Source organism: Musca domestica, unplaced genomic scaffold (assembly GCF_030504385.1).
Source record: "Musca domestica strain aabys unplaced genomic scaffold, Musca_domestica.polishedcontigs.V.1.1 9, whole genome shotgun sequence".
NCBI classification, from domain to species: Eukaryota; Metazoa; Arthropoda; class Insecta; order Diptera; family Muscidae; genus Musca; species Musca domestica.
In genome coordinates, this window is record NW_026712435.1 from 18,577,123 (window position 1) to 18,599,416 (window position 22,294).

Consider the following 22,294-nt stretch of genomic DNA (forward strand, 5'->3'; position numbering starts at 1 on the left):
AAGTCCTGAATTTTAGTACATCCTACCGAATTCAGTCTAGAAGTAAGTACATTAAATTTGGTACCAAATATCTTATAGAGCTCGGAAATACCTTTGCCAAATTTTATCAAGAACGATTTGCATATAGCTCCCATATATATCCTTAATTCGATTTCAGGTTTATTGTGCAAATAATGACTAATATCAGCCCAAATGGAGTAAATTTCGGAACGTACGTTTCAATTTGTAGAACTTGGCTCCGATATATATTCTTTTAATATAATCCTTCTCGAAGTGATATCAAGCTCTCTAGCAACGTTATTTGATAGAAAAGATTAAAATATCTCCGTCAAATTTGGTGAAAATCGATTCAGAATTGGATATGCCTCCCTATGAAACCCAACTGTAACTGCTCTAAAGCCAAATGTTGATAGGTGGAATGATCTACTTCAAATAAATTCTTTTGTTACGGGATATAGAGAGGTACTGATATATGGGGCCTATACGAAGACCTGGACCTGCATAGACAATTTTCTGTCACAGACTGTAGATCTCATTACGAATTCTAAATATGTAATTTGAAACAATTCCGGTGAATAATGTCGCTAAAATCATCAAAATACAGAATATCGGGGGTACCGTTATATGGGGGCTATACGAAAACGTGTAGGCTGTAGTATCCATTACGAAATTTTTTAATTACAAATACTAATAATATGGGAGCCATACCAAAAAGGACAATTTTATAATAAAAGGATTCTTATCTATTGCGAGTTTTAAATACCTAATTTGAAACAATTTCGTAGGTAAATGTGACCAGGATTATCAAAATACCGAATATCGGTGGATATTGTTAAATGTGCGCTATAGGAAAACGTAGACCTAGATATTCAATGTCATGTCTCCGGAGCTAGAACCAATTTTAAGGCAAATCTGTGGAGAAGTTTGCTAAAAATCATTAAAATACCGAATATTGAGAGGTACCATTATATGAGGGCTATACAAAAATGTGTACCTATATGTTTCGACACGGGAGCTAGAACCCATTACGAACTACAAATATCAATTTTTGAACAAATCCGTAAAAAATGTGACTAATACCATCAAAATACCGAATATCTGGAGGTGCCACTATATGGGAGCTATAGGAGGACGTGTGCCCATACATTCCATCAAAATGTCAGATATAGGAAATTATATAGGAAGACGTGGATCGATACATCATTTTCAATACCAACTATCCTAGACACAATACAAATTGTTGAAGCTGTACCTCAAATAACATGAGCTGCATCTTGATATCAAGGGCAGACGGACGGACATCGTTAAATCAACTTAGAATACTATGCTTATCATGAATATATATACTTTGTGGGGTCTACGAAAAATATTTAGGAATGTTACAAACGGAATGACAAAGTTTCTAGGGGTAGGGTATAAAAATAACCAAAACCGATATTCGTTGATCGGACCCAACGCACAGGATGTGTGCCGTCCATCTTAAACATCATGATTTCTGCAGACATTAACGAACTTTTGCATATTTCCAGTCGCGAAATCCAGCAGCCTCATTTCATTGTCTGCTGTCATTTTATGAAGGAAGAACTTGGTTGCCGCGGACACAAAAAACATTTTCCTTACCACTGTTAGATCTTTGGTCTCGGCGTGGACGCATATGAAACTGTTTTCCACTTTGGGTAAATAATTTGTAGTAATCTGTCATGAACGACAAGCTAGGAAAAAATCAACATCCATTTCAAATTGCCTTACACAAGAGGCAATAAATTGCTGTGTTATTGATAACAAAGTAATCGTTTAAAATATTTTCTAATTTTTTGCCTGGTCTGTCTGTCCCCTCTGCTATTGTCCTGAGTGTGATATGATGTTAGGGTATGAAATATTGATATCCAATGTAAAACAAGCTGTCACAGATTTACGAAACAAAGCGTTAAATTTTGTTAGTTCCCCAACTCCAAAAAAATTCAATACAAACTTATTACAATAAAGTGAAGGACTCCAAGTTTTATGGCCAACGGGAAACTCATATTCGTTTACAAGGGGGTGTCTTTTGAAAAATTCCGCTTCATTGTGTAAGAAATTCCCAAGATAACAAGCTTAACGCTGAATACTTGCTACCCCTTGGGCTACAAGAGCCAATGTCAACAAAAAAGGAAGTCTTTCTTTATCTAAGGCGTTCAGCATTTTGCAAGAGTAGTGAAATTTGACTAAGGAAATCCAATGTCTGCATGCCACCTCCAAGCTAACTTGACTATTGTATATCAATTTTTCCATCAGTCTTTGTATCGGAGCGAGGGTGTGGGGTGTGGGCAAACACACAGACAGCCATATGGCTACAACATCCATATCTACTAAACGTTTTGGGAAATCTCTACATGCAGATAGACAAAGGACTATTTATATTTTACGCATAATTTGCCAAATTTATGGTTTGGGATCCAACGTATTTGAAACGCCCTATTATTTGGCTATAATCGATAACGCAATGTTGTTATTTGTTGTTATTTGAAAAATTTATTTTCAATGTTGTTGTTAATATCCGTGTAAGATGAAATTTCTTTGATACGAACTTAGACTGTTCGGTGTGTTGGCACTCGGCTATTTGATATATTGTTGAAAAGCTAATAGATTAAATGGGGGAAAATGAAACACATTTTTAAGGTTTTAATTACATAAAAAACAAGTCCACTAACTTCAGCTTTATATGGGAATATTTAAAAATATTTTGCAATAGTTGAAAGAAAGTTCCACAATTCCATATCTCCCTAACTTTTAAAATATTCCTATTAATATAAATGGAGTGAGCTAGAATCAAAATCTCAAAATATAGACCATTAGTACCGAATATAGGGAGGTACCGTTATCTGAGGGCTATATGAAAACCTGTACCTATGTATGTTCCGCCACAGAAGTTAGTACCCATTACAAACTACAAATACCAATTTTTAGACAAACCCCTAAAAAAATGTGGTAAAAATCATCAAAATACCGAATATCGGTAGGTAACGTTATGTGGAGGCTATAAGAAATCGTGGACCGATATATTTAATTTTCACGGCCAAACATCCAAGACACAAAAAAAAATTGTTCTGACAAATTTTGAAGCTCTACTTCAAATAATATGGGTTGAATCTTGATTTCAACAGGCAGAAGGACAGACAGAAGGATATCGTTAAATCGATTTAGAATTTTATGCTCATCATGAATATACAGTGTGAGATGAAAAACTGCTACCAACTTCAGACTGCTATCATTTCAAAGCCACTAGTCCGACAGCTGTTAAAATTATTCCATTGACAGCTCATTATATTGTTTACAAGTGTACTAAAGCATTTTGGTGGTAATTTTCCAGAAAAAATTTATTCGTGATAGAATTCAAAACTGATAGTGTGATTTCTTTTTTGAATTGTTTTAGTCCAAATCTCAAAGTATAGGCCACTAAAAATAATTTACTCAGACGTTGTTTATTAAAAACCGACTATATGATACCCTACGACTATGCAACTGTGAGTAATTAGTAGTAATAGTAATTAGTAGTTTTTCACATAATTAATTTCTTAATTTCTTTCTTCCTAAAATTCCAATAATTCAACAAAAAACTTGTTATTTCGGGTTCTCGTATTAACGTCCTCTATATTTTGAAGTTCTCTGTCATAATTTCCAACCAAATGAGCGGAAATTTCATGTTTTGATTTCACAAGGAAAATTATTTATTCTGTATTGTGGCAATACGTCTGATTGTCGGATCCTCCATTTTATGTATTATTATAATTTTTATAGCCTTCACCATATTAAGTTTGTCTCCTTGAAATAAGCATTTTATACCACACAAATCAGTATAATCAGTATAAGATGCTATGTGGATATAGCAATGTCGATTCGTCTATCTGCCCGTCAGTAGAAATCACTACATTTTTTACGAAATTACTGCAAACGAGCAATTAGTGAAATCATGTTGGCGAAGAACTGTTCGTAGAGGTGCAAATTGTGCAATAGACCCAATGTAACCTTCGCAAAGGCTGTGACTAAAATTTACCACACCGGTACACCTTTACATATCTTCTTCTTCGTCTATATCTATAAAAGAGGAAAATGCTCGTATGTTTGTTTGTTTGTAATTTATGGACCCGAAAACCGCTGAACAGATTTTTCTGAAAATTTCCAAGTATACTACAACATCGCCTGAAAGTAACATAGGCTATACAGATTTTTGAAATTCCACTTGGAACCGGAGACATAGAATCAGAATCGGAGGTACTTCTTAAAAGTTTAAATTTTATATGCACATATCTATTGATCGATTACAGATATAGTCACCAAATTTGGAAGGTGTAACGGAATTTGAAACCAAAATAAATTTGCCAAATTATATTGAAATTGGTTCAGATTTGGATATAGCTCCAATATATATTTTCGGCGGATTTCATGTATTTGATACATTGAACACGCTATGTATCTCTAATTTCAATGAAATTTCGGAATGAGTGAAGGAATTTAAAACGAACATACATTTGCCAAATCGGGAAGTTAAATTTGGATATAGCTTACATATACATTTTGGACATTCCAACAGGACTCAGCACGCGCCACCCAAGAATTGTTACAAAATGAGGTTTTTCGCTTCATTTCCAGCGCACAATGGCCACCAAAATCTCCGGATAGCAATCCGTTGGACTATTGTGTCGGGAGTATTTTGGAAAGCAAGGCTGGCACTAAAATATACCAAAGTTTCGATCACCTCAAGCAAGCGCTTCACCGGGAATTTGCCAAAATACCGCAGACCAACATTCGGAGAGCGTGTGACGGTTTCATTGGCCGTTTGAATACCATAGTTCGTGCCAAAGGTGACCAATTCGAATAAATCTTAACTTATTCTAAAAGTTGATGCTTCGGCATGAGTGCCTAAATTTGGTAAAATAATAAATTTGTCAAATTATATTCAAATCGGTTCAGATTTGGAGCTATTTGTTTATTATTACAATAATAACTTTTTTTTAATTTTTGAATTTGTTTTATTTATTCATTTTTTACCAACAAAAGTGCGTATATAAAATTTTGAATGCATATAAAATCAAAAGGGGTAGCGAAGCGCACCAGATAAATGATCCTCCTGATATTCCGTGATTTGATAATTTTAGACAAATTTTTTAAGATATATTTTATATCTGAAGTTTGTAATCACTTCTATCTCCTCAGATAGCAAATTTTCTACATAGGTCAAGGTTTGGTATATCCCCCCTTCTTAACGGTAGCTCACTTATTTTAATGCCTTTAGCCATACATTTTTATAATTTTTATTATATTTATTTATTTATAAATTGTTATTTTTATTATTATTATTACCGAAAACTTAACGATACTTACCCCATCGAGCACCACAACTTTGGCCAACTCCTGACCCAAGGATGTTTCCCAACACATTGTGGTCAAACTCAATTCGACTTTCTTCAATGTTTTCATAATTTCCGTATAATTTTTCTCAAATTCTTCGGACATCGTGATGGGTCTTGAGATATTCGCCACTAATGAAGTGTTTTGATTATCATCATCGGCCACCACTTCCGGTGTACATTCCATGTCCCAACATATGTAAAGCGTGCCATTTTGTATATCTTCGAGATTGTAAATAACAGTCTTATCCTCTTCAAAGAATGGTTTGGTTGTAAAATCGTTGATTAAGGGGTCTTCTTGAGGTCGAAGTGTGTTGCTGGGAGGTCTGGGCGTCGTTGCATTGGTGGTAAAGAAGTCTAAAACTTCATTGAGAAGAGTATTTTCTTCCCAAAGAATATCCTTGCTGGTGGTGGTGGTGATGGGTGGTGCTGGTGTTGTTGTTTGGGCACTACCTTCAGTTGTTGTGACCGCCGCTGTAGTGTCCTGCGTTGTTGGATATGGTGTTGTATTGTCTTCGGTTGTTGTGGTGGGCAATGTTGTGGCATAGGTCGTCGATGTCATTATCTCCTCGGTTTGTGTTGTACTCTCAACGGTTGTGGATTTGTCTGCTGTTGTTGTTTCGTCTGATTCAATATCTCTTCGACTATATTTTGATCTGGGCAGCAATGATAAACTTTTGGCCCTTTTTATGTTCGAAATTTTATTATTCCCTTTCGACTTTTTTGCAACCTTTGGTGGACTCGTGCTGTAGGGTTCCACGGTTGTTTGGAATATTTCTGTGAAAGACGTTGGGGCCATTGTTGTTTGATTTTTCTTTTTCTTTTTGCCTCTTCTTCGGTGGCCCTTTGCCGACCGTTTCTTTTTATCCTCGCTTTCAGTGTCTTCCTTCAGTTTATCATCAGCCAGTTGGCGTTCCAAGGACATTCCTGCAAAATAATCATAATATTCAAAGAGTGTATCATTGCCTGGATATTCTGTTGTTGTGGTTGATGTTATCGAGGGTGTTGAGATGGTAGATTCCTCTGTTGTAATCTCAGTTGCAGCCTGTGTTGTTAAGGGGCTGTTGGCAAAGAGTGTTGTCGCTGTGACGTCCATACTGCTAGAATGGGTTGTATCCGGTGGCGTTACTGTGGTTATGGTGCTTGCCTCAGTAGTTGTTGTCATCATTGTCGTTGTTGTTGGTAATGTTGTCCATGTTGTTTGGGGTTCGGTACTTATCTCAGTTGTGGTAGTCGTAATGGGACTTGTAGCATTTGTTAGCAAACTAGTCGCCGTTGTTGTTGTTGTTGTTGGCATCACGGTGGTTGTGGTGAGATTTAAGAGCAGAAATGTTGTAGTGGCCACTGTGGCCATTGTTGTTGCTGTCGTTGGAAATCCCTGAACACCCTGACACCGTTTGGTGCAGTATTTTGTTACATTGCGACAAACCAGCTTTGTTGCCACCTTGGCCGTTGTAAGCATTGCGGCTTCCGTTGTTGTTGCCAACTCCGAGGTGCCATTCAAATTGGCTGTCATATTTCTATAGATTTCCCACCTGTGAATTAAATCTTCCAATTGAGCGGTTGCCGTATCATTTAGCAGTTTCATTTCGACAAGTGGTCCTTCTTTTTTATCAATTTTATAAATGAATGAAAACATCAGCGAATACAGGGTGAGTAAATTCAAGATCATAATTCTGTAAGAAAGTATTTGGAATATTGTTGAATGACGTTTCTTTATTAGTAATTCGGAAGTATTTTACTCTACCTGGCCAATTGTAATCGAAGCTGTTGGCGCGGATGCCAATTTTCGAATAAGCCCAACGCTTCAAATATCATTGGCAAAATAAAGGACAGTAAATTCATGGTAACATTTACAGCGTTTTTACTTAGCCAATCATCACGCTTTGCTAAATCTTCGGATCTGAAAAAAAAAAAAAAACAAATTAAATAATTAGAAGGGGAAAGTTCATATAATGTAGATAAAAACTATTTCATTTCCTATAACACTCCTCAATAAGTATTTAATAGGACATGTCTTGAAACATCACAAATGGTAGTTTAGTAGAAACCTTCGACTATGTACTCCTCCTTTTTCTTAAAAATATTTTAAAGAGTTCACAATTGCCCCTTCCATCTAACTCTGATTGAAATTCGCAATGACGAAAAAATATGGAGAATGGGAATAATTTTCCAGCAACGAGAGTTTGAAATGTTGGCCTTTGGTGGAAGAGGTAATTAGAATATTCAGAGTTTCAAGGGATGCCCGAAATTTTAAGAATTTTTGACAGTGATTTCCCATATAATGTAAAAGATTTATTATTATTCAACAATTTGACCTATAGTCGAGAGCTACCGAAATGATACAGGGTTGCCCATATTCGACGGACCCATGACTCTTTGGGCCCATTCCAATCGACGAGGCTTGTCCGCAGGCAACATTCTTTGCGTCAATTGAATTTTGTACGGGACCAAGTACAAATCAATGCGAATAATCCGTTGTAAAGTGAACCGAGTCATGCCCAACTGCTGAGAACGGCGTTTTTGGGATGTTCTTGGGGACCTCTCAACATTGGCTCGTACGGCAGCGATATTCTCAGCCGATCGCCTTGTTCGACTTTTATATGGCCTCTTCGGATTAGAAAGAGCCTTACCAGTCGAAAATGGTTTTCTTAGAAGGTGCACTTCTCACATTTTTTTAATGTTTTAAAAGCACGTTGAGTTTTCACAATTGACTTCTTCTGTTGAATGTAAATTTCAACTATTTCAGAGCGCTCGCGTGGCGTGAATTGGTTCATGGTAAAAATCTGCTTGGACTGACGCTTCAAACGCGGTATGTCATTAAGCGATGTGACATCTCTGTCAAAAGTTATGGCGTTGCCAGATGGGTCCGTCGAATATGGGCAACCCTGTAAATGTGAGATTTTTAAATTTTATTTTATTGCTTAAGTTGCTAAAGTTTAATTTGGAGATATTCGGTCGAATGAGTAGTCCAAACTGGCTGGAATTTGGAATATACGACCAAATTGAGCCTAGAAAGAAGTATGTCAAATTTGGTAGAAATCGGTTCAGATGCATGTTTATCCGATTTGTTAAATTTGCCCTACAGAGCCATAATATGCATTCCGCAACAACGATATTCGGGGAAATATATCAAATACATATCTGAAATATATTTGCAAAATTTTATCGAGATCGGTTCAGATTTAAAGTCAAACGCCATAATTTTTTTTAAATAGTACAGTGTTTGGCTTGCTTGTTTGGGATACCATAGTATTTTGTTGTTGCAAAATCGTCAGGCAAAATCCCATTATTGTTGTTTTTATAAAAACAACGTTTGTTTATGAGTGGAGAACGATAGTAATGTTTACCAGGGGGTAAGGCAGGGAATACCTAGGTTTCGGAAAGAGCCACCAATCCTCATCAGTTCCCTTGTTTCTTGTCTGGGATATTCTCCCCAGAAGTTATTTAAAAAATAACTTCTATGACAAAAAACATTTTTTACCCAAGTGACGAGATCGTAAGCTCAATAGAAGAGGAACAAAAGAATTACATAAAACTAAAATTCTTTTGGAAAGTCTTCTAAATCTTAAAAAAAAGTCTTGTTGCAAAATTATTTTGTGTATTATTTGCAAAATTATTTTGCAACAACAAAATACTATGGTATCCCAAACAAGCAAGCCAAACACTGTTCTATTAATAGACACAGGCACGGTCGACGAAGGGGTTTTTGTTGTAACAGACAAAACAAACTTACATGGTTATGTTACTTCGTTCAGGTTGAACGAAAGCATAACAAGTGGAGAAAGATGTAAATGTTTATAAGTGCGGTTGTAAGATTTAGAAGACTTTCCAAAAGAATTTTAGTTTTATGTAATTCTTTTGTTCCTCTTCTATTGAGCTTACGATCTCGTCACTTGGGTAAAAAATGTTTTTTGTCATAGAAGTTATTTTTTAAATAACTTCTGGGGAGAATATCCCAGACAAGAAACAAGGGAACTGATGAGGATTGGTGGCTCTTTCCGAAACCTAGGTATTCCCTGCCTTACCCCCTGGTAAACATTACTATCGTTCTCCACTCATAAACAAACGTTGTTTTTTTTTTAAATTTTAATGAATGAAAGCAAAAAATGTTGGAAATAGCATAAAATTTTAGAATACGTTTAGATTTGGTCGATTTGGTCACCTTTGGCACGAATTATGGCCTTCACCCGGCGAAGCGCTTGCTTGAGGAGATCGACACTGGTATTTTTTAGTGCCAATCTTGCTTTCCAAAATACTCCAGACACAATAGTCCAACGGATTGGTATCCGGAGATTTTGGTGGCCATTGTGCGCTGGAAATGAAGCGTGGAACCTCATTTTGTACCTATTCTTGGGTGGCGCGTGCTCATTGCGATGGTGATTAGTCCTGTTGGAATGTCCAAGGTCTGCGGCCAAAATATTTGCGTGCCCAAGGCCTTAATACACCCTCCAGAATATTTTCGCTGTAATATTCGGCATTTATTTATTAATACGAGCGGAGAGCGACCATCGGCTGTAATGGCGGCCCACACCATCACCATGACCCGCGCTTGAGTTCTGATGGCCAACCGAAGGTGCACATTTTCATTTGACCTCTTTGGCAAGTAAACACGATCATTTTGTTTGTTTATAAACTGCTGGACAACGAATGTTTTCTCATCGGAGAAAACCAAATTCGGCAGTTCACCACTTTCGGCCAAGCGAAGCAACTCTTTAGCTCTTTTGAGTCTATTTTCTTTCTGTTGCGATGTAAGTTCTTGCACCTTTTGGAATTTCAATGGCTTTACCCCGAGCTCATATTTCAATATTTGCGAATGGAATATTCGATATGTTCAGTTCACGAGCCATTTTTCGGCTACTGCGATGCCGGTTTCGATCTGGTCGCTTCTAATTCAATTCAAATTTTGTATTCCACTTACGTCATTACATTGACATTATGAAATCATGTATTTTCTCATTATATCTTTCAAATTCATCAATATGAACCAAAATTCTGTCGAAAAATTATCTTGACTGATGACACCCATTTGCACCCCCAATCCTCAATTCTTACGCGGCTCACGCGAAAATTTATTTGGACTAACAGTTAAGGTTAATTTATTACCCTATTAAGAGATGTTTAATGATTTTCCGATACTTTATTAATCTTTATCAAATTTCAGGATTCCAGCTCAATAACTTCACCCAATGCCAAATCTAATCTTCTTCTCATCTCCATAGAATCACATTCTGAGTTGATTTATGCATGTCAGTCCATCTGTCCATGTATTCTTGTGAACCAAATGCAGGTCGCATTTATTATCCGATTGAGATGAAACTTTCCAAACAACATTTGTTTGGCCCAAGGACGAACCCTATTGAAATTGGAGATAATCGGTAAAAAATTAGATATAGCTCCCATATATATCTTGGTCCGATTTGCCGTATATTGTGCATCAAACGTGTAATATCAGCCCGAATAGTATGGAATTTTGCACATACAACCATATTAGACCTGAACAAAAGTATATAGCTAAAGCTCCCATATATATTGTTTATATGATTATTTTAGTCCTCCGCAGCCATAATATGCACTATCTAACAACAATATTTGGGGAAATATATCAAATGCAGGTCAGAAATACCTTTGCTAAATTTTATCGAGATCGGTTCAGATTTGGATTATTGTGCACCAAACGTCTAATATTTGCCCAAATGGGAAGGAATTTGGCACATCCGACCGAATTGAGTCTAGAAGCTAGTATGCTAAATTTGGTGAAGATCGGTTTAGATATAGCTATAGTTCCCATATTTATTGTTCATCCGAATTGTTGTATTTGTTACCCACGGCCGTAATATGCACAACGCTATTCAGGGAAATATATCAAATACAGCTCAGAAATATCATTGCCAAATTTGATAGGTTTAGATTTGGATATAGCTCCCATATATATCTTTATCTGATTTAAAATTAATTTTGCACCAAATGAGCAATACAAGTCCGAATTTAAAAGACACAAATGCTTCGGCATATTTAGTCCTTTGAACTTAGAATTATAATTATAATCATAACGTGTATGACTGAATTCTCCCATTAAAAAATTAAATTGTTATGTAGAGCTCTACTAAATCAGCAAAGTGATGTAGGGTATTATAAAGTCGGCCCCACCCGACTTTAGGAATTTCTTTACTTGTTTTTACCTCTAACCGTTCACATGATACGAAATGGTACAAAATGTAGTACATTTAAGTATTTTTGTTTCGAATTTCCAAAAACGCTTTGGTACATTTATCATGCACTCCATCAGCGACCCTTATTCAAAATTTAAGAGTTCTAGCTCTACTGCTTCCTAAAATGCAAAGGATATCATAATTTGTACCTTTTAATATTTTTCGTAGTGTGAATATCCAAAAACCCAGCCTTATCTGACCACTACGGACCAAGAGTGATTTTTGGCCTCTTTTCGGATTTCAAAATGTTGATTTTGTTTTCGTTTAGTTTTAATTTCAAAATCTAGGTTTCATTTAAAATACACTCACCTATTTACCAAATAGACGATAATAGCACCGGAAGCAACTAGCAAGGCAATTATCAAAATATTTACAACAATGCGCTGCAATATGATACGCCAACTGAAATTAAATTAAACAATTATGTGAGAATAACACACAAAAAGAGTAAAAAAGGAAATTAATGAAAAAAGAGATATTATTCTCAAACAATGGAAATTTGAAATGAGTTATGATAACGAACGGACGCATAAAAACTTACTTTCGTGTATCCTTTTTCTTTTCGGCTTCCTCGAGTAAGGCTTCCTTGAAACCAACTACCACAGAGGCAATACGATTATGTGCAGTTTCCGCATGACCTGAAAAAATGCGACCGAGCAAAGAAGCAAATATTAGTAGGGGAAGCATGTAAAAACTTGCATTATCCTTGAACATTTTGCTGTGGTACAGAGCCATGTTTGTTCATTCTTCTCCTATTCATACTTACCAATCATAAAATCCCAACCAGTAAAAAGTTTCCATGAAAATGTGCATTCATCGTCTTTGGATGATAATTTCGAATTACGTGAATTCTCGGCCATTCTGTGGAGAAAGAGGAGAAGAGGAGAAGAAGGTATTATAGTGGAAGTATGGCATTAGAAAATAATAGATTTTTGCTGAATACGAAGTGAACCGAAAGCAAAGAGATAAGATTTCTTAATTTCTTAAATTAGTTTTCCTTGGCTCACATTTCAAAGGCAGGATGTCATCCGCTTGATTGTTTGCAGGTAGGCACGTACCTGTTTTGTTCCTTCCTTACTTTTCAAGTCAACTTTCCTACTTTTGTTGTTCTTTGGGCTCTGTATTAATTACCCTGGAGATTCGTAGCATTGTCAATTAAAAGGACGACATCAACTAATTGAATTACGATAATAACTTTGGCATTGATGTTGAACAATTTTACCTTCTACCTCCTCCCGTTTCTTAATACAAGTTTTTGCTATCTTGTGTCAAGAAATGTGAAATTGTTTTGTTCAATTTTAAGATTAACTTAAGTTTTGTTCTTTTAATTCCATTAGATTTAGGTACGCTTTTTTGTGCAGTCATTGTTCGTGTTATTTTCAAAACTTTTCTTAGCATTTTATGTTTATGTCAGAATAAGTTTGTGACAGTAGAAATTTTATTAATTCAAAGTTAGGGCCTTCTAATTGAATTTAAAATCTATTTTTAAAGAGCATGCATGTACATTAGATTATCTAACAAAAGTAGCAATTCACATGTGTTTGCCGGAGAGAAAGGGGAGAGAGGGCCGAAGAAAAATTGGAATTTATATCATTTCACCTCCTCCTTTCCAACAAACTCAATTTAGTTTCTTAAAAAATGGAAAAAAGCTGTATGTTCGGCCGGCCACAATTTGGAAAGAATTTGGCAATTCTCAAAAACAATAAAAACCGTTAAAAATTCTGTAAAAATTTTAAAAATACGAATGTAGCTGTTTCATTAGGGTCTATACGATGACATGGGTGGCATAGGTAACTTTTGTCATAAGCCATCACAATTTTCAAATGCGAAATTTAAAAAAAAATCGGTAATAATGTAGCTAAAATCATCAAAACACCGAATATCGGGAGGTACCGTTATATGGGGGCTATACGAAGACGTGGATCTGCACAGACAATTTTCTGTCTTTGACTGTAGTATCCATTACGAACTTCAAATACCAAATTTGAAACAATTCCGGTGAAAATTATCGCCAAGATCATCAAAATACCGAGTATCGGGAGGCTATACGAAGACGTGGACCTGCACAGACAATTTTCTGTCATGGGCTGTATCCGCTACGAACATCAAATACCAAATTAGAGAGAATTCCGGTGAATAATGTCGCTAAAATCAACAAAGTACCGAATATCGGGAAGACATGAACCTGCACTGACAATTTTCTGTCGTAGGCTGTAGTATCCATTACGAATATAGAATATTGTCGCTAAAATCATCAAAATACCGAATATCGGGAGGTCCGTTAAATGAGGGCCATACGAAGACGTGGAGCTGCACAAACAATTTTCTGTCATAGGCCGTAGCATTCATTACGAACTTCAAATACCAAATTTGAAACAATTCCGATTAATATTGTCGCAAAAATCACCAAAATACCGAATATCGGGGAGTACCGTTATATGGGGGGCTATACGAAGACGGGGACCTGCACAGACAATTTTCTGTCGTAGGCTGTATTATCCATTACGAACTTTAAATACCAAATTTGAAACAACTCCGTTGAAAAAATATCGCTAAAATTATCAAAATATCGAATATCGGGAGGAACCGTTATATTGGGGCTATACGAAGACGTGGACCTGCATAGACAATTTTATGTCATATGCTGTAGTATTCATTTCAAACTTCAAATAGCAAATTTTGAAACAATTCCAGTGAATAATGTCGCTAAAACCATCAAAATACCGAATATCGGGAGGTACCGTTATATGGGGGCTATACCAAAACGTGGACCTCATTTTCAATACCAAAAGTCCTGCAGACATAATATACATTTGAGTAAAATTTTATTAACCTACTTCAATTCGTTGGGAAGCTAGAGTGATTTCCACAGACGGATGGACATCGACATAGTATTTATGCTGATCAAGAATATCCATACTTCGTGGGGTCTAAAATGTAAATTTCGAGGTATTATAAACGGAATGACAAACTTAATATACCCTACATACTATGGCGGAGGGTATAAAAATAGTTTTATGGTTAAAGAAAATTTTATGGAAATTTTGGAAAAACTTGACAATTAACAACAACATGCGCATTTCAAATTTCGAAGCCGTTATAGCGCCTTCGAAAAATGTAAAAGGCTTGTTGGGGCATTAGGAAATCCATAATAATTGGAAAATCTTTCACTTTCTCACTGAAAACCGATGATCTCAGGTTCGTGCAGATTAATCGGTTGGACCTATTTGCTATTGGTACCATATACATAGAATAAGTCAAGGAGGTGGCATTTAGAAATGCTACTTTCATGAAATGCTACTTTCATGAGAACGTAGACTATAGGCCTCACAAGAGAACATTTTACCTAACATTCCCATGCCACAGTAACAAGTGTGGAATTGGTAGCTAGTAGCTAATTCTTAATAATCTCTTGGTATATGGAACAAAATCATATCAGCTATGAACCTAATTTGAATCCAATCCAAAAAATCCAATTTGGGCTGACATTATATATATGACAGACAATAACTGTGGAGTCGGATTAATATATGGGGAGGCTATATCCAAACCTGAACCGATCTCGAGGGGTAGTTCTGAGCTTATATATATAATATCTTATACCTGGTACCAAATATCATGGTTGTAACGAATGATACATATATATGGGAGCTATAGCTATATCTGAACATTGATGTTGATATTTTCTTGCAGTATATTAGAAACTTTACTTTGTCAGCGGATTGTCCTCGTTAAATTTCAAATACGTTCCAACAATTCGTGTTATTCGTTTTTATACCCTCCACCATAGTATGGAAGGTGTATTAAATTTGTAATTCCGATTGTAACACCACGAAATATACATTTCGGACCCCACAAGGTATATATATTCTTGATCTGCATAAAATTCTATGTCGATTTAGCAATGTCCGTCCGTCTGTCCGTCTATCTGTCTGTGGAAATCACTCTAGCTTCCGAACGAATTGGAGTAGATTGATAACATTTTAGTCAAATGTATACCATGTCTTCAGGATTTTTGGTATTGAAAATGGGTCATATAGGTCCACGTGGGGGCTATATAACGGCTCCACCCGATATTCGGTATTTTGATGATTTTAGGGGCATTATTCACCAGAATTGTTTTAAATTTGGTATTTGAAGTTCGTAATGAATATTACAGCCTATGACAGAAAATTGTCTGTGCAGGTCCACGTCTTCGTATAGCCCCCATATAACGGTATTCGGTATTTGATGATTTTAGCGACATTATTCACCGAAATTGTTTCAAATTTGGTATTTGAAGTTCGAAATGGATACTACAGCCTATAACAGAAAATTGTCTGTACAGGTCCATGTCTTCGTATAGCCCCCATATAACGTGACATCCCGATATTTGGTATTTGATGATTTTGGCGACATTATTCACCGAAATTGTTTCAAATTTGGTTTTTGAACTTCGTAATGGATACTACAGCCTATGACAGAAAATTAAAATGTTTACCGAGGTGGATTTAATAAAACCATTGCACAATGGCCCCCATCCAAAACTATTTCAATGACTCCATATGTGAACCCTAGAAAACAACAGTGACCTCAATATCGAATTTCAGAATTTCAGATATATCCCTTCACCAAACTCCAAATTTAGTAACACTTAGTACGCATGTCCAAAACACATTTCCAAAACCGCGTGCATATCTCAATTCCAGATACCAACAGAATGTGATATTGAGGTTATCACATTTGATATCTGATATATTCACCCAGTACAATATTTTGTACTATTTAGTACTTTTCATACAACTATGGGACGCATTTCCAAACCATAGCCGTATCTCAAACACAGATACCATAAGTAATCTACATTTCGGAGTTTTACCTCTATCCCTTTACCAATACCATTCAGTACTTTTCGTACAGTTATAGTAAACATTTCCGAATTCACCTCCATATGTCTAGGCTACACATGAAAAGCGACCCCAATATCAAATTTCAAAAATTTCAGGCTCTGTATGTTCGCCCAATACCAAATTGTACCAAGTATACTACTATTTAGTACTTCTCTTGCACTTGTAGTACACATTTTCAAACTTACTTTCCAACCTTAATTGCCATACAAAATTTTGCTTTATTCGTTCACATTATACCAAATGGTACCATTTTAGAAGTTTAGTAACATATTAGAACATTTCCTAAATTTAAAGTTCAAATTTTCAATAGCCCTTTGGTGCATCTATCCTGTACTATATCAGTGATTCTCATTCTAAATTTCAGAATTCCAGCTCCATCGGATTAACATAATTCCAATTTGTACCAAATTTAGAACCATTTAGTACATATAAGTACTAATTTCCAATGCTTCTTACATACCACAGTCCTACACTCCCACAGTAATCCCGATTCAAATTTTTTGAATTCCACCACTGTTGGTTCGCTCAAATACAAATTGTTCTTTATTTAGTACATTTTAGTACATATAAGTACAAATTTCCAAAACTACCTAAATTTCCCAACCTTACAGTCCAACAGTAATCTTATTTCCATTTTTCAGAATACCAGCTCTATTGGTTCACCCAAATCCAAATTATACCTAATTTTGTACTATTTAATACACTTTAGTACAAATTTCCTACAACATACAGTCCAATAGAAATATTATTGTCAAATTTTAGAATTCCAACGCTACCGGTTCACCCAGAATTTTAACTGTACCAAAACCTAGTACCATTTAGTACACATAAGTATGAATTTCCAAAATTAGATACATACCACAGTCCTACAATGCATATTAATCTTATTTCTAAAATTTCAGCATTTAACTCTACAGATTCTCCCAAAATTTAATCTTTACCAAATTTAGTACCATTTAGTACACATAGGTACGAATTTCCAAAACTACATACAGTCCTCAGTCTCAGAATGCAATCTTATTTACAAATTTCAGGATTAAAACTTTATTGCTTCTCCCAAAGTTTAACAATTTTGGTACCATTTAGTACACATAAGTACGAATTTCCATAACTAAATACTTTCCTCAGTCCTAGAATGCTAAAGTAATCTTATTTCCGCATTTCAGAATTACAGCTCTATCGGTTCACCCAAATCGTTATAGTATCAAATTTAGTACCATTTAGTACTTTTCATGCACATAAGTAAAATTTTAAAAACTTCCTCCATATCCCAATCCCACACTCCGCCAGTAATATTTATTTCAAACTTAAGGGTTCTAGCTCCATCCGTTCCTCCAAATTCAAATTGTACTAAATTTAGTATAGTTTAGTACTTTTCGTATACATAAGTACACACTTCCAAAACTACTTCCTCACTCTACTCCTCAACCTTGATTCCCATTCTAAATTTCAAATTCCTTTCATATGATACGAAATGGTACGAAGTGTAGTACATTTTAGTATTTTTCGTACACTTATATTTCGAATTTAAAAAAAAAAACCCTTTGGTACATCTATTACGCACCCCATCAGTCTCCTTCATTCTAAATTTGAGAGTTCTTGCCCTACTGCTTCCTCAAATACAAAGGTAACCAACCATATTTGGTACCTCTTAATACTTTTCATATCGTTTTAGTACGAAAAATCAGCCTTATCTAGCTTCTTTGCATCAAGAGTGATCCTCACCTAAAATTTCAAGACTCTAGCTTTAGCTGTTTCGTCTGGGTGTTGATTAATCGTTAAGTCAGTCAGTCAATTATTTGCATGGCAAGGGTATATTTAAACGAATTCTCGAGGAACGTATATTAGAATTGTTCTGAAAATCCGCTTCAGATTTGGAAATAGCTCCCATATATATTTTCGGCCGATTTCATATACAAACACGCTGTTTACGCCACATTTTAATAAAATTTGGAAATAGTGATGGAATTTGTCTAGAAAATTATTTTGCCAAATAATGCTGAACGGTTCAGATTTTGATATAGCTCCCATATATATTTTCGATCGATATCGTTTATTTGATACACCAAACACGATATGTATGTTCGATTCCAATGAAATTTGGAATATGTGTAGAAATTTTGATCAGAAAATGAATTACTCAAATTATATTGAAATCGGTTCAGATTTGGATATAGCTCCCATAAATATTTTCGGCCGATTTCATGTATTTGATGCACAAAACACGATACGTATGTCCGATTTCAATGAAATTCGGTATGAGTGACTAAATTTGGTACAAAAGTAAATTTGTTAAGTTTTATTGAAATCGATTCAGATTTGGATATAGCTCCCATACATATTTTCGGCCGATTTCATGTATTTGATGCACAAAACACGATTCTTATGTCCGAGTCCAATGAAATTCGGCATGAGTGCCTAAATTTGGTTCACAAATGAATATGTGAAATTATATTGAAATCGGTTCAGATTTGGATATAGCTCCCATATGTATATATATATATATATATATTTTCGGACGATTTCATATGTATGATACACCAAACACGATACGTATGTCCGACTCCAAAGAAATTCGGTATGAGTGACTAAATTTGGTACAAAAATAAATTTGTCAAATTATATTAAAATCGATTAAGATTTGGATATAACTCCCATATATATATTTTCGGCCGATTTTACATATTTGATGCACCCCACGCGGTATGTATGTCCGAATCCAAAGAAATTCGGACAGAGAGACGAAATCTGGTACCGAAAGCAAATTTGCAAAATTACATTGAAATCGGTTGAGGTTTCGGTATAGCTCCCATATATATACTTCGGCCGATTGCATGTATGTTATGCACCAAATAAGATATATATATAACCGATTCCAATGAAGTTCAGAATGTGTGGCGGAATTTGGTTACAATAATAAATTTGACAAATTAATTGGAAATCGGTTAAAATTTGTATACATATATCCAAATATATATATTTTCGGCCGATTTCACGTAATTGACGCACTAATTTCAATGAAATATGGAAGACGTGACGGAATTTGCTGTAAAAGTAAATTTTGTCAAATTATATTGAAATCGGTTCAGATTGGGATATGATTTTATTAAAAAGCATTGGCCCACAAAGCCTTTGCAATGGTATTAAGCTAACATTAAAAATCTACACAACAATTTAATTGAGGATTTTTATGGGGAAGCATCTTGCTGCAAATTCCCTAATTGCAACAGAAACGCTACTTAACTTCAAAAGATTGCAGTTTCCTGCACGCTTGGCATTTGCTATGAAATTAATAAATCCGAAGGACAAACCCTTCGTATATGCGGACAAAATTTGGCATATTCCTGCTTTTCTCATGGTCAGCTGTTCCTGTCATGTTCACGCGTTGGTAGACCGAGCTATTTGTTTATTTACGCATTAAAGTATTACGATTTTTTAATTTTTGAATTTGTTTTATTTTTTTAAGCCAACATATATTCGTTTATAAATTTTGAAGGCATATAAAATCAAAATCTAATGTAAAGATTTCGTTTTAATAAACCTCTTAAATATGCAATGTTGCTAATAAATCCAAATAAATATGAATCATCCATTCCAGGTTCAATGACATTTGCTCTTGTTCAGCACCAACGAGAGTGTATTTCTTGCATGTAATCTCTTTAATTTCACGGTCAAATGGACTCTCAATGGAAAATAACGGCAAATGTCCACAAATTGCTACACAAATAACTGCTCATTCCGTATTGCCTTATCAAATGTTAATTTTGTGGCTTTTATATATTCGTAATTTTCTTCTTACGTATTTCCATTTTTCTACGATGTTAACGTAATGGCAGGACATTTATTGTGACCAAGTCACTGACTCACACTCATGTTGTGACTATTGTTGTTACCACGAAATGTTGATAATATCAACGAACGTTAACTGTTAATTTGTCTACCACAATTTCCAGGCCTATTGATAAAACAACAACCACAGGCATCTTAATCACTCTCCAGAGTTTCCCAATGTCCAAATGTCGTTTCGCCATTCGGTTGTTTTATTTATTCAAGTGCTGTTTTTTTTTTTGCAAAGTCTGTTTTTTTTTAACAAATTCACAGAATTACCAATGAATCTTATTGATGAACGTGCTTAGCATTAACGATATGACGGAACATTCAGATTTCCCTCGCACAGTAACATACCAATATCAAATACTAAACAAGGCAAATTTATTGAAATACTTGTGTCCTATCAAGATTAATGTTTGCACCCTACAACACACTGTGTTATAGAGCGCTATCGCTTTATCAATTTGTTTGTGTCATATAGTCTTTATATTTTTTGTAAACAAAGTACAGGCTGCCTTTATTGCCCAATTTAAATGAAATACGACAACATGGAATAAACGTTGAATAATGTAGCTAAAATCATCAAAATATCGTATATAAGGAGGTGCCGTTAAATTGGAGCTGTGCGAAGACCTGGACCAGCATAGACAATTTTCTGTCACAGGCTGTAGCATCCATTACGAACTTCAAATACCACATCTCAAACAATTTCCGTGGGTATTGTACCTAAAATCGTAAAAATACCGAATATAGGGAGGTACTGATATATGGGGCCTATACGAAGACCTGGACCCGCACAGACAGTTTTCTGTCACAGACTGTAGTTCCCATAACGAACTTCAAATACCAATTTTGAAACAATTCCGGTGAATAATGTCGCTAAAATCATCAAAATACCGAATATAGGGAGGTACCGTTATATGGGGGCTATATGAAAATGTGGACCTACATGGACCATTTACGAACTTAACCTGCCTACTGGAAAAATAACATGTGTGCAAAATTTTAGCCATCTATCTCAATTCATTCGAAACAGACAGACGGACAGACAGACGGACAGACAGACATACAGACAGACGGACAGACAGACTATATATACTTTGTTGGGTCTGACATGAGTATTTCGAGGAGTTACAAACGGTATGACAAAGTTAATATACCCTCCATAGTATGGTGCAGGGTATAAAAAACAATAAATTTTCTACGTCACCAGGCTTCATTTTTCTATACCCTCAACCATTTGATATGGTCGAAACGTGCCTAGTCGAAATAACGGTTTAGAACCTAGGGCTCCTTGAACCAAATCCGTTTCAGGACATTTAGAGTCGATCTAGCGATGTCCGTCCGTCTATCTGTCTGGCTGGTGCGATAATAACGATAACTTTCGAAGGGAGTGTCCGATTTGGTCCAAACTTAGTACATCGTAATTTTATTGTCAAACTTAGATCGAGTTCGGAGATGGGCAACATTGGTCTTCTCCTTGTGGTATTATCTCCCACACAAAAGGTCAAAATTTTCATAAAAAATAATTTACAGCATAGGAAGATAACGGATAATCTGATTTTGTTCAAACTTTGCAAATCGTGATATTTGCATTAGCGCAAGATCGGGTGCGAGAACGGACAATATAGGACTACTACTTCTAGTACCTTCACAAAGGGTCCAAATGTGAAATATCTTAAACGATCATAAAATGCGAAATAAAATGCAGATTTTCTCCAAATTTCACACATATCAATATTTTACCATTACAAAATCTTGTGTAAAATGGATTATAGCAGGATACTCCTTCAGGGGCCTCCCCCACAAAGGGTCAACGTTTTGAAGAACCAAAGTGCTCATAAAATGACAAATAAATATAAACAATACAAATGAAACAGGATCTGATGTGAAGATGTTATATATCGGACCACTCCTTTGAATAGCTTCCCCTCAAAGGGTCAAAATTTAGAATATCTAAAACGCTCAATAAATG

The 22,294-nt window shown here is 35.5% G+C and overlaps 1 protein-coding gene across 1 annotated transcript in view; it reads right to left on the reverse strand.

Annotated features, from left to right (window-relative positions):
* LOC101901599 (transmembrane channel-like protein) overlaps window positions 1–22,294 on the reverse strand; it is a 179,375-nt gene that overhangs the window by 29,090 nt on the left and 127,991 nt on the right. The window contains exons 9-13 of the mRNA XM_059131641.1: window positions 12,366–12,460; window positions 12,141–12,237; window positions 11,909–12,001; window positions 7,135–7,290; window positions 5,362–7,063 (exon numbers count right to left, since the gene is read on the reverse strand). Coding sequence (XP_058987624.1) covers window positions 5,362–7,063; window positions 7,135–7,290; window positions 11,909–12,001; window positions 12,141–12,237; window positions 12,366–12,460 — 2,143 coding nt within the window. The remainder of the gene's footprint in view (window positions 1–5,361; window positions 7,064–7,134; window positions 7,291–11,908; window positions 12,002–12,140; window positions 12,238–12,365; window positions 12,461–22,294) is intronic.